Source organism: Mytilus trossulus, chromosome 1 (assembly GCF_036588685.1).
Source record: "Mytilus trossulus isolate FHL-02 chromosome 1, PNRI_Mtr1.1.1.hap1, whole genome shotgun sequence".
NCBI lineage: Eukaryota > Metazoa > Mollusca > Bivalvia > Mytilida > Mytilidae > Mytilus > Mytilus trossulus.
In genome coordinates this window covers 14,750,962-14,765,709 of record NC_086373.1, presented here as the reverse complement: position 1 = coordinate 14,765,709, position 14,748 = coordinate 14,750,962, and the positions used below count along the sequence as shown (strand labels likewise).

General features: G+C 31.4%; 1 protein-coding gene across 1 annotated transcript in view; it reads right to left on the bottom strand.

The window, feature by feature from the left end:
• The window catches only part of LOC134716105 (AP-4 complex subunit epsilon-1-like), a 31,124-nt gene extending 17,127 nt beyond the window's left edge, over nucleotides 1-13,997 (bottom strand). Inside the window, exons 1-6 of the mRNA XM_063578881.1 lie at nucleotides 13,793-13,997; nucleotides 5,796-5,867; nucleotides 5,265-5,391; nucleotides 4,760-4,833; nucleotides 4,336-4,457; nucleotides 3,302-3,461 (exon numbers count right to left, since the gene is read on the bottom strand). Coding sequence (XP_063434951.1) covers nucleotides 3,302-3,461; nucleotides 4,336-4,457; nucleotides 4,760-4,833; nucleotides 5,265-5,391; nucleotides 5,796-5,867; nucleotides 13,793-13,957 — 720 coding nt within the window. The 5' untranslated portion in view covers nucleotides 13,958-13,997. The remainder of the gene's footprint in view (nucleotides 1-3,301; nucleotides 3,462-4,335; nucleotides 4,458-4,759; nucleotides 4,834-5,264; nucleotides 5,392-5,795; nucleotides 5,868-13,792) is intronic.
• Nucleotides 13,998-14,748: the final 751 nt, after the last annotated feature.

Genomic DNA, 14,748 nt, shown 5'->3' with positions numbered 1-14,748 from the left:
TGCATTTACTTTTTAAAATAATCGATATTCTAAACTATATTTGCATTATTAGGACAATACCATAAACTTTTAATATCATTTATTTATAAGTTGGTTTGGCATGAACAAATAATTGTATAAATGATGAATTCTATATACTGCGAATTTATTATTATTTATTGAATATAAAGGAAATGGCCTAAAATATTAACTTTCTCATAAACCACCAAAAAGTTCCCAATTTGGTTCGAAAGTGGGTCCATTTCAAAAACCAGAAAGCTGAATAAATTAGTTCTTTTCATGAAAGTACACAATATTCTCAAAATTAGGCACATTTTGGACATTTTGTCAAAATATGATGATTTTGTACAGTTTTCAGACCTATCCTACGATCCAAAACATTTTGAAACAAAAACTTTCCAATTTTGATATAGCGTTCATCAATATAAAAACTTTTGGATCGTGGATGGAGGCCAAGGTTAATTACACCAAAAAGGATTAAAATTTTGGAAAAAAAATGACCAAAAATGACCTAAAATACAAATAATATAGATATAAGGGGTCATGCATGCGTTCAATTTAAAACTAGAGGCTCTAAAGAGCCTGTGTCGCTCACCTTGGTCTATGTGCATATTAAACAAAGGACACAAATGGATTCATGACAAAATTGTATTTTGGTGATGGTGATGTGTTTGAAGTTCTTACTTTACTGAACGATTTTGCTTCTTACAATTATATCTATAATGAACTTTGCCCATTAGTAACAGAAGACTATATTTGGTAAAAATTTACATAAATTTACCAAATTAATGAAAATTGTTAAAAATTGACTATAAAGGGCAATAACTCCTTAAGGGGTCAATTGACCATTTAGGTCATGTTGACTTATTTGTAGATCTTACTTTGCTGAACATTATTGCTGTTTACAGTTTATCGCTATCTATAATAGTATTCAAGATAACCAAAAACGGCAAAACTTCTTTAAAAATTACCAATTGGAGGGCAGCAACCCAACAACCAGTTGTCCAATTCATCTGAAAAATTCAGGGCAGATAGATATTGACTTGATTAACAATTTAACTTCTTGTCAGATTTGCTCTAGATGCTTTGGTTTCATAGTTATAAGCCAAAAACTGCATTTTACCCCTATGTTCTATTTTTAGCCGTGGCGGCCATCTTGGTTGAATGGCCAGGTCATCGGACACATTTTTCAAACTAGATACCCCAAAGATGATTGTGGCCTAGTAGTTTCAGTGGAGATTTTGTAAAAGATTACTTAGATTTATGAAAAATGGTTAAAGATTGACTATAAAGGGCAATAACTCCTAAAGGGGTCAACTGACCATTTTGGTCATGTTGACTTATTTGTAGATCTTACTTTGCTGAACATTATTGCTGTTTACAATTTATCTCTATCTATAATAATATTCAAGATAATAACCAAAAACAGCAAAATTTCCTCAAAATTACCAATTCAGGGGCAGCAACCCAACAACCGATTGACCGATTCATCTGAAAATTTCAGGGCAGATAGATCTTGACCTGATAAACATTTTTATCCCATGTCAGATTTGCTCAAAATGCTTTGGTTTTTTGAGTTATAAGCCAAAAACAGCATTTTACCCCTATGTTCTATTTTAAGCCGTGGCAGCCATCTTGGTTGGTTGACCAGGTCACGCCACACATTTTTTAAACAAGATACCCCAAAGATGATTGTGGCCAAGTTTGATTTAATTTGGCCCCGTAGTTTCAGAGGAGAAGATTTTTGTAAAAGATAACTTTAATTTACGAAAAATGGATAAAAATTGACTAAAAAGGGCAATAACTCCTAAACGGATCAACTGACCATTTCGGTCATTTGACTTATTTGTAGATCTTACTTTGCTGAACATTATTGCTGTTTACAGTTTATCTCTATCTATAATAATATTCAAGATAATAACCAAAAACAGCAAAATTTCCTCAAAATTACCAATTCAGGGGCAGCAACCCAACAACCGATTGACCGATTCATCTGAAAATTTCAGGGCAGATAGATCTTGACCAGATAAACATTTTTATCCCACGTCAGATTTGCTCTAAATGCTTTGGTTTTTGAGTTATAAGCCAAAAACTGCATTTTACCCCTATGTTCTATTTTTAGCCATGGCGGCCATCTTGTTTGGTTTGGCGGGTCACGCCACACATTTTTTAAACTAAATACCCCAATGATGATTCTGGCCAAGTTTGGTTTCATTTGGCCCAGTAGTTTCAGAGGAGAAGATTTTTGTAAAAGTTAACGACAACGGACGACGACGACGGACGACGACGATGGACGCCGGACGCCAAGTGATGGGAAAAGCTTACTTGGCCCTTCGGGCCAGGTGAGCTAAAAATGGTTAAAAATTGACTTTAAAGGGCAATAACTCCTAAAGGGGTCAACTGATCATTTTGGTCATTTTGACTTATTTGTAAATCTTACTTTGCTGAACATTATTGCTGTTTCCAGTTTATCTCTATCTATAATAATATTCAAGATAATAAGTGAAAACGGACAAAATTTCCATAAAATTACCAATTCAGGGGCAGCAACCCAACAACGGCTTGTCTGATTCATCTGAAAATTTCAGGGCAGATAGATCTTGGCCTGATAAACAATTATATCCCCATGTCAGATTTGCTCTAAATGCTTTGGTTCTTGAGTTATAAGCCAAAAACTGCATTTTACCCCTATGTTCTATTTTTAGCCATGGCGGCCATCTTGGTTGGTTTGACAGGTCACGCCACACATTTTTTAAACTAGATACTTCAATGATGATTGTGGCCAAGTGTAGTTTAATTTGGCCCAGTAGTTTCAGAGGAGAAGATTTTTGTAAAAGTTAACGACCACTGACGACAAGTGATGAGAAAAGCTCACTTGGCCCTGAGCTAAAAAAAAAAGGGGCAAAAAAAGTTTATTTTTGTCTTAATAGTATTTTCACAAGTTTTTCTACATGGAAATTAGTATTTGTTTGGCTCAATTTAAAAAAACATTTAAATTTAGGGCCAATTTAAATCCTTCGTGAACCTTTTCCTTTTATGGTTACAGAGGATCCACCAATTGATGTGGAATTGTTCAACAAAACATAAATGTATACAGAATTTGGCGAAACAACAAAATCAAATATCCACTAAAATGCAAGGTATTTCTCAATCCACGAAAATTAGAACCCTTCAAAATAAATGAATCCGCAGTAATCCTGAAGTTATGAACACCATGTGAATGCATGTTTATCCATGAACAATTTGTCTGTAAAAAGTAATTTCACATTCTTATTAAAATTTTACTATTTTATCTACTTACTTTGACAAGCTCATGAAATATATGACATGCTGCAGCCATGACACTAGGATCTGGATCACACAAACTCTTATAGAAACTGTCTTCCTCATACAAAAATAATTCTGGAACTTGAAGGTAGTACATATAGATACACATGACAGCCTTAGCTCTCACAAGAGACCTGCAAATACAAAAGAAAAGGAATTAAGGGTGCAGTAAAAATTGAAGCTGGCCAATACATCATTTCAGAGCAAAATAATTATTGAAAATAAATAATAATGATTTTGCTGCGCACAATTTCAACAGTTCAGAATATTTACAAATACCAGTTTCTATGTTTTACTTCTTAACATTGTTGTTATTCATATTTTGATAGTCAAGTTAATGCAGTATTATTTACAATGGTAGTACCTTAAATGATATCAAATGCATCTTAAAAATACATAAACCATTTTTATAGAAGACTTTTTATAAGAGCATGTTTAAGATAACATTATGACATAATGTACACAAATATGTTTGATGAAATCTTTAAATTATACTTTTGAATCATGTTTATATCATTGGCATTACAAGGTCAAATATTGTTTTAAGGACATATTTAGTCATCTTTACTGCTGTAAATGTTTCACCAATGCAAATATGTCACATACAACTTTTGTTATTTACCTAAATATTTTTATTTCTATAGGGTTATAACCATTTCAAATGATAAGTATCTTGTTGAAAGGACATTTTACATTACAGGAATTTGATTTGTTTAATTTTTGGCGTTTTTAACACCACTTTTAAGCTATTGTGTGCAAGTGGCAGACACTTTTCATTGGTGGAGTAAGCCAGAGTCCGTGGAGAAAACCAATGCCATTCAATAGAAAAACTGACAATACTTGTCATTTAAGATTGGAGAGGAGTGCACCCGCACAAGCAGGTTTCAAACTCACAACCTCCATGTTGACTGGCTAGTGATTACAGTAGTGACTACTTATACCACTTGGCCACCAAGGGCCCAAACTACAAGGGAAGAGTCTACAGTGTGTGAAAGTTAAAATGATTACCTCGGATGACTCTGTGTTTTCTGTAAATATGGCAGTACACAATCTATTATCTGTGGCATTGTAAAATGTGCCACTGTTGCCATGACATTACACACTTCCAATAAATTTGGACTTGATAAATTCTAAAAAGAAAAGAAAAAGATTTTTAGATATGAATAAAATATATCTATTGGTGGTAGATATTGGTTCATTTTATTAGAATATCAAATTTACTAATTTTCTAGAATTGAGTGATTAATTAAGTACTTAAAATATTAAAAAACTCCAGTCTATTGTTTAAGACATCTTTTTTGTTTTTTATGTTATAGGGTTGCTGTCTTATTTCAGACTACCCAACATCTTTCAATCATATGAATTTCTGATGACTGTGATCATGTATCTACATTTTTAAAAGGACAATAATTAAATGTACATTTTTATTTACCTTTACCATTGAAGATGTAGCCAGTATTGAAGTGTCATCATTTCTTGGAAGCAGCAGATTAGCAGTTACCCATCCTGAAAATATACAATTAATTATTTTCATTTCTGCCATTCAATTTTTATTCATTTCAATCTATGACTCATTTTAGCGCATTTTGAACTAATAGTTAGTTGATTTATAAATAAACATTTTTGCAGAAAAAAGACCATGCTCAAGTATTGTAGTGTTATCTTGTTGGGTTTATGATACTCATTATTAAATTTCTCCTTTCCTATAGTTTCTGTGTTGTTTTTGATAAGATGTTATCAGTACATGTATATCTCTGTTTGATTTATGTTTAAAAATTCCAAACCATTAACAGCAGTACATATATATATATATATGCAACATTTTGGCTTATATAGACGGTTTAAAAAATCTTGGTGTCAGATACATAACTTCTCATTGTATATGCAGTATAACATTCAAAGCATTAAACTAATGTCTTCTCACATATAAATTATACCTATTTTTGAATCCATTGCCTCATCAGATCCAGCAAGCATATTAAATGCCTTTACTTTGGCAAAGTTAACATCATACCCAATCATTTGGCAATACACACATATAAATAACAGATCTTTCTCTTGGTCCTAAAAATATACAAAATGTTTATGATTATATTTTTTTTCAAATCCCTCTATCTTTTGTTATTTAAGTCATTTGAATCTTTTAAATTTGAAGAAGTTTTTATGGTAAAGTTATAAGTACTAATCATACCACAAATAAGCAGTCTCCCAAGCACGCAGTATTAAGAAATAAGAGCAAACACTAGAATACTTAAAATCAGAATAAGAATCAGAATCAGAATCAAAGACCTTTGTAGTTTTGTTGTGAATAAATTAGATATATACAAAACAGCTGGTTGGTTTTCTCCCTTTTCCCTGATAAAGTTTGAGAACTACAATGTTTACCCATCAAAATGCAATCCCAGCAAGAGAATCAAACTTTCCAAATAATTTTGATAGATGAAGAAAATGACCCCGTGTATAATTACCTTTCTGGTTGATGGATATTTAAATTGCTCTTTGATTTCTGTGATTTGAGTCTTAATAAAGTGGTCTTCTTCCTGAAATGGTACATTTACATTCATAAATTTATCCATATGAAAGAACTGGAGATTTGTGCCTGGCAAAAGTATGCCGTATTGACATGATTTAAAGCTACTGTAAACTATTTGTATTCAAATTTTTGGTCGGATATAAATATTTTTTTTCTTCAATTCTACGCTTTTCCAGTGTGATCACTTTAAAATAAATAAGGCCTATCCATTCATTCAAAATAACCAAGAGGCTGAATCCCTCAACTTGTAAAAATGCAATTTTGTAATTCTTTTTTCATTTATTAAAATGAGTTAACTTTGTGTACTTGAAGATCTGATTTAATGGCATTTCTTTAGGTATTGTGTGGATGATAATTTTTACTGATTTCAGTTTATGATTTTTTTTATCATGAACTGTTACCTTCCATAAAAAAGTGGCAATAAAAACTAGTGTAGCAATGAAGCACAGGCACTCGTCACAGAAAATAAAATACTATATACCTTTATAAAACAGGTGTTATATAAAGGTATATAGTGCCTGTGAATGAGGCCATTCTCACTTACTTGTAGATCATATTTTTGGTAATCTTTTTGTGCTTCTAAAAGTTTCTAATAGATATGACAAAAATGCCAAAAAAAGATATAAATCAACATACAAGATTGTTTTTTAGCTTGTGATAGCTAGCATGTCTTTCAAGGGCATAAACTCCTATAAGTGGTCAACTGATAAATTCTTCCATGTTAACCATGTGTAAAGTACATGTACTATAAGATGTGGTATGATTGCCAATGGGGCCATTCTCCATTTATGTCATAATGTATAAAAACAAGAGTGCACACGCTGAAATGTCTCACCTTCTTTACTAACCATTGATATTTTGTAGATAGTCCTAAATATAAAGCTTTATTACAACTGTCACACAAACTTAACATTATCCAAGAAAACTAAACATTGACCAATGAACCATATAAAAATAAGGTCAAGGTCAGATGGACAATGCCAGGCAGACATTTACAGCTAACAATTTTTCCATACAACAAATAAAGTTGACCTATTGCTTATAGATTAAGAAAAACAGACCAAAACACAAAAACTTTACACTGAGCAACATGAGCAATGAACCGTGAAAAGGAGGTCATGGTCAAATAAAACGTGTGCAACTGACAATAAGATCATAAAATATTTCCATACACCAAATATAGTTGACCTATTGCATATAAAATTAGAAAAAAAAGACCAAAACTCAAAAACTTAACTTTGACTATTGAACCATGAAAATTAGGTCAAGGTCAGATGACACCTGCCAGCTAGACATGTACACCTTACAATCATTCCATACACTAAATATAGTAGACCTATTGCATACAGTATAAGAAAAACAGACCAAAACACAAAAACTTAACTATTACCACTGAACCATGAAAATGAGGCCAAGGTCAGATGACACCTGCCAGTTGGACATGTACACCTTACAGTCCTTCCATACACCAAATATACAAGACCTATTGCTTGTCGTATCTGAGTTATGGACTTGACCACCAAAACTTAACCTTGTTCACTGATCCATGAAATGAGGCGGAGGTCAAGTAAAAACTGTCTGACGGGCATGAGGACCTTGCAAGGTACATACATACCAAATATAGTTATCCTATTACTACTAATAAGAGAGAATTAAACATTTCAAAAATATTTTTTTTTCAAGTAGTCACTGAACCATGAAAATGAGGTCAAGGACATTGGCCATGTGACTGACGGAAACTTCGTAACATGAGGCACCTTTATACAAAGTATGAAGCATCCAGGTCTTCCACCTACTAAAATATAAAGCTTTTAAGAAGTGAGCTAACACCAATGCCGCTGCCCCCACTTTAGCCACAGCCGCCGGATCACTATCCCTATGTCGAGCTTTCTGCAACTAAAGTCTCAGGCTCGACAAAAATTGTAACGGCTCCGCGCACCCAGTGTCTCGCCTACTTTTGCTGTAAATGGCAGGCTCAACAAAAATGAGGAAAAAAATCAATAAAAATATCCCTCTTGATACAATCTTTTGATTGTAAGAATCTTCTGTCCAAGTTTGGTAAAAATCCAGCATAGTTTATGAATCTAATAAATGCTTTAAAAACTTTAACTGCAGACTTTACACATATGTAATGTTAACTGGAAGAAAAACTAAGTCCATTCAAATGTAAAATATGGAAAAAATAGATTTATTATTTTACAAAATTTACTTCTGGATATTATCTTATGATCATAAATGAGCTTCTGTTCAATTTTGGTACAAACCCAGGATAGTTTAAGAAAGTTATTAAAATTTTAAAAACTTTAACCACAGAGTGAATGTAATGTTTCCCCGCAGAAAAATTAAGTCCATTCAATAGTAAAATATCGGAAAATGGATTTTTCTTTTTACAAAATTTACTTCTGGATACTATCTTATGATCATAAACAATCTTCTGTCCAAGTTTGGTACAAACCCAGGATAGTTTAAGAAAGTTATTAAAATTTTAAAAACTTTAACCACAGAGTGAATGTAATGTTTCCCCGCAGAAAAACTAAGTCCATTCAATAGTAAAATATCGAATAATGGATTTATTTTTTTTACAAAATTTACTTCTGGATACTATCTTATGATCATAAACAAGCTTCTGTCCAAGTTTGGTACAAATCCAGGATAGTTTAAGAAAGTAATTAAAATTTTAAAAACTTTAACCACAGAGTGAATGTAATACATGTTTCCCCGCAGAAAAACTAAGTCCATTCAAATGTAAAATATGGAAAAAAATAGATTTATTTTTTTACAAAATTTACTTCTGGATACTATCTTATGATCATAAACAAGCTTCTGTCCAAGTTTGGTACAAACCCAGGATAGTTCAAGAAAGTTATTAAAATTTTAAAAACTTTAATCACAGAGTGAATGTAATGTTTCCCCACAGAAAAACTAAGTCCAATTACAAGTAAAATATGGAAAAAATGGAATTTTATTTTTACAAAATTTACTTCTGGATACTATCTTATGATCATAAACAAGCTTCTGTCCAAGTTTGGTAGAAATCCAGTTTAGTTTAAGAAAGTTATTAAAATTTCAAAAACTTTAACCACAGAGTGAATATTTGTGGACCCCACCGCAATGTAGGATCACTTAGTCTCGCCTTTTTATACTGAAGTCGACGGCTCGACAAAAAGTAACAATTATAGGTCAAAATACCGCCTTCAATACCAATCCTCTGATTCACACAAAATAGCTATAAAAGGTGCCAAAATGATTAGTGTTAAACCTTTCAAACAGGAAAACCAAAAGTCATTAGATATAGGAAGATGTGGTGTGAGTGCCAATGAGACAACTCTCCATCCAAATTACAATTTAAAAAGTAAACTATTATAGGTTAAAGTACGGCCTTCAACACGGAGCCTTGGCTCACACCGAACAACAAGCTATAAAGGGCCCCAAAATTACTAGTGTAAAACCATTCTATGTCTATATATAAAACAATGATGGCAAACACCTATTAACCACACCAACAAATGACAACCTCTGAAAAACAAGATTCTGACAGGTGTACAAAATTCAGCATTAACTTATATGTAAAACATGCTTTGTCAAACAGCAGATGTTTGTCAAACATTTGATGAAGATAATTCTAGATGCATGTCAAGGAAAAGGTTTATTTTGGGCAAAAATATACATTTAATGCATCCTAGCATCTATATCATGTAAAGCAAGAAGGTATAAACAATTTCTTTAATTTCAAAATGTTTTCATTGGAGACAAACCACATTGTGTCTAAATTAACTTTCAGGTACCATCTTTAATGGTTTTGTGTTGAATAGTTTTTTCATTGTTCTAACCGTTTAAAAATAAAGTCACATTCTAAAAACCAAAACCGTGTATTTGGTGTTTTATTAATTGTGTTTCAAAATAGATAATGAATATGGTCATGATGATCAAGCCAAAGTTCATATATCTAAGAACTAATAAAGGAAGAGGAGAATCAAATGTCTCACAATGTCATTGGAGAGATAACAATGAATAATTTAATTTTGGATTTAACGCATCTTCTGATTGGCTGAAGTTATTTTGTTATGAGCCCATAGACATAATTTAGTCATGTGACCGTGACGTCATGAACGTTTTTTCATGGTTTTCTACGGTTTAAAATGGAATTTAGAATTAAATTATAAGGATGACTGTAATATTTTTTCTGTCCATTCGAAATAACATAAAAAATGTGGTACACACTGTTAAATAACCCGCGTAATTCAGTGTGCACCAAATTTGTTATGTTATTTCTTCATAGACAGAAAAAATATTACAGTCATTCCTTAAATAACATTAAAACCAGGACAAAAAGCACATGTTTTTTTTATGTTATCACAGTGTTGCATTTTAGCTATAATAACCTACAGAGCAATTGTTCCCATGTGAAAAGAATATTGAAGGTACCAAAATATATATTAATATGCATATGCTTTACTTGTGTTGTATCACATCTTTCAGTTAATATATGTATTTCAACATGTAAAGAAACTTGTAGGTACATTATAGAGGCAAAGAACTAAAGTTATCTGTACGATTTACATTTATTCAATATGATATCATACATTCCAACAATTATTCTAAAGAATCATAAACATCATGATCAATGGTAATACACTTAAGCTCACACAATCATGTCATACTCCAAATAGAAAAGAGCACTAAAATATTTAGCATAACTACTTCATAATCTTAAACTTACACAATTATTCAACTAATGAAATTGTTCATTTGAAAGCACTAAAATGTTAGTAGCAAGTACTTTATAAAATTTGAGAGCATTAAAATGTTAAGGGAAATTATTCTACAATATTGCATATGCACTTTGACATTTAAAAAATACTAAAACAACACATCATACACCAAACACACAGCCAGGCTATCTTATATTCAATAAATGGTTGATTTAGGAACAAATGTCTTAAAATCAAATCACGATCACAATTGTCATTAAATATCAAATCTACTGCGACAGAACATCCTCAGCTGGTTTGACTGGTTGGATTGGCTAGTCTGTGTTTGTTGGCTGTTCTCTTTGTCAGTTCCTTTTGATCTGATTGGCTAATCTGTGTTTGTTGGCTGTTCTCTTTGTCAGTTCCTGTTGATCGGATTGGCTAATCTGTGTTTGTTGGCTGTTCTCTTCATCAGTTCCTGTTGATCGGATTGGCTAATCTGTGTTTGTTGGCTGTTCTCTTCATCAGTTCCTGTTTAGGTGCCAGAAAGTGTAGGTCTTCTGGGATATCCCTTGTAATTATAGCTGTCACGACATCCATAGCTTTTACTAGTGGATTATCTGCAACCTGTTGCTTAACCTAAAATATATCTTACAATTAATATGCTATATACATATATATTTATATCATTTGATAGATTACAGCCATTTCAGTGTTTAATGACATGTTTGGATTGCCTCACTGGCGATCACCTTATATATAGTAGACAAAATCCCTTGAATGATAAAAAACTAGTCTCCAAATTTCAATATATTATTTAAATGTACATGTCATTCAGTGGTTACATATTTGTTTTCGTTCATTTTTTTTTACAAAAACAAGGCCATTAGTTTTCTCTTTTGGATTGTTTTACATTGTTATTTTGGGGCCTTTTATAGCTGACTATGCGGTATGGGCTTTGTTCATTGTTGAAGGCCATATGATAACCTATAGTTGTTAATATCTGTGTTATTTTGGTCTCTTGTGGAGAATTGTCTCATTGGCATTCATACCACATCTTCTTTTTAATAAAAGTCAATTGTATTGATTTGTAAATTCTAAATGTATTTACCTTTGCTGCCACTTCTTTATAAATTGGTAGTTCCAAGTCAGCTGGGTGGATGTGATTATTATAACCAGCTCTAAAGACATCACCAACTTGGCTTACTGTAGCATGGCAACGTATCTTAGCTGAGCGAACACTACAGGTCCACAGTGTTGACTTCTTTAAGTCTTTCTATAAAAATAAGTTCAAAGTTATGTTTATGCATACACAAATTATTACAAAGACAAAAACAATAATGATTTTTTTTGTTATTTTATCAAGTATTTGTAGCAAAGAAATATCCTTTAATTACTACATCAAGTAGTAACTAGTTTGCAGTTACAACTAAATTTTATAGTGAAAGCCAATTACAAAGGTGTAAAAAAACAATGAAAATGTACATTTTAATTAAAAAGATGCAAAAAAATATAATAAGTTGTAATAAACAAAGTTGTTACCAAGTAGATTAAGTGTAGTTAAACAGATGTAAGTATAATAATAATAGGGTAACGTCTAATAACAAATAATGGAGTTTCAAATTCAAATAATAACAAGTTTAAATATTGTTCTAATAACAAACGATATATATGTCTAGAATTACTATAATCAAAATAACTATATTTTTTTTTAATAATCTATGGTCCCATCTACATCTACATCTACAAATATATACCTTTACCCCGAAGGTGTATCCATTACTAGCAGTCAACAGACGACCACCACGTTTGCTGCCCTTCTCCAAAACTTTGTAGTGGATAATGTTGTCGTCTTCTAATATCTCGTCAGGCAGGACAAGTTCTGCATTTAGGGATCTACATTAATAAAAAAAAAAAGAGTATGTATATTAAATGGAACATATGATTCTATAACTGGTGATGACATGTATCTCTATTGGTACATGTATATCAAATCGCATTTCACTTCAGCAAAATATTTGGAACTTAACTGCAAACTTGTGTAATTCATGTAGTTCATTACAATAAGAGACTGTATCTAAGCTGACGATGAAAATTGATAATTCATTTATCTTTATATATCCTTGTTACATAATCTCTATCATTTAAAAAAAAATGATGCAAACTATTTGTACAATGTTGTAAGTTTAGTTTAAACAATCATTTGAACTTGTTTAAAAACTAATTATTCTTACGTGTCAGCAGAATCTTGGTGACCAGATTTAAATGTATCATCTACTGGCTTGGCTGGTTGTGATGCTGCCTCTTCTGCAGGCCTTTTGCATTTTTTACAAGATCTGCATATAAACTGCAATCCATTACCTTGCTTGGCATTATTGTAAGCTTGGAGTGTTATACCTGAAATTGTTATACCAAGTAAGCTTTGCAATATATTGTAAACTATGAATAAAGATATTTAACATCAAATAATAATAAAATGTGGGCCGTCATTTGGTCTCATGTGGAGAGTTATCTCATTGGCAATCATCATGATCATACATGTCATACCACATCTTCAATTTTTATACTCAATATAAAATTTATATTATAAATTATACAATTTTAAATATTAAAAATCTTTAATAATAATAATGATGTAAATGTAATTATGATATAGTTGTAGTTATAGTAAAGATATATATAAAAGATTGCAGTAAAAAGTTCAGAAATAATCTTGTTAATAAACATGATAAATAATAGTAATTTAATGCAGGTTATAATATTATTTCACATTTTTATGGAATAATTATAAGTACTTACCAGTGCCACATTGTCTGTGCTGTTTTCTTTTACAAATATCACACAAAATTGCATGCTGTCGAGGTCGGACCTCTCTGTCACACGAAATACACATGTACACCACCATATCTTAGGAGTAATCAATTGCATGACAGTCATAAGCAATCATCTTATATATCATATGTGTCCAGTAAACGGGAGATCAAAGGGGCCAAGCTGTTAAAAACAATTATCTTTCATGTTTTTCATTTAAATCTTCATTGTTTTACTCATACCAAGCTTATTACATGTAGTTTACTTCACATCAAAGCTAGTTATAAAATCAATCATGATTTTCAAACAAATAACAACAATGGTTTGTAAATCACAATTAAAAGAAATACTACATAATTAAAATAACTTTAATAATTAAAACTAAAAGTCATCATTATCACAACAACAAAATTTATTTATGCCAACTTACATTTTTCGTTTTAGATTTATGTAACAAACGAACAAATGTCTGAAAACACCGACCAAGCCCTGATAAATATTTTGGACTTTGAACACCCTGACCAATTCCTCCCAACAAGTTTTCACCAAATATTTTAGGTAAAGCGGCAATAGTTTTCTCTACAACATCTGACATTTCGGCACCTCTTTTTTCTTACCATTAAAATAATATTTTTTTGTTCCGAAGTAGAAAACTGATTAAGTTATTGCAGACTTGTTCCATTACTGAATCATTTGTAATATGACAAGAACCCCTATTAACAATTTAAAGTTGTAGTATCCACAACCTAACTTTATTGGGTACCACGATTTCCCGAGAAATACGAGAAAAACGTAATATCCCCAAAACAAACTGATATATCCCGAGAAAAAGATTTTTAATGGTGTTATAGGTGTTGTACTGCTTAAACTAGTGTAACAGCATACAATAAAAAGGTTTAATTAAGGCGTTCATATTAAAAGTACACGCAATCTTCATAAAATCGATTTTTATATCTTGTATCTTGTTATATCCATCCAATGACAGGACCGAATAACAGGACCAAATAAAAAATGCTAATAACTTTTTTTATTTTTCAAAGGAATTATATCAAATTTAAAATATAAAATAAGAAATACATGAATTTTATAAAAAAATTTTTTTTCAACTGTATATGTGACTTTTAATTGTACTGTCATCACCAATTTTTTATATGGTGAACTTGGGCACTTGTCATTGCATATTTTGAGAAAAATAAGGTATATGAAGTTTATAAACTTTTGTTCAAAGATGCAAATAATGGTAAAATTAATTGGGCGTCTAACGTAAACAAAATGTTATTTGTCATGCAAAAATATTTACGTCCGCTGTCATTGGTATGCATGTAGAGGTATGGTAGCGGTGCGTTGTACTATTAAACTAAATAGGGTTTTAGTGATATTTTATGT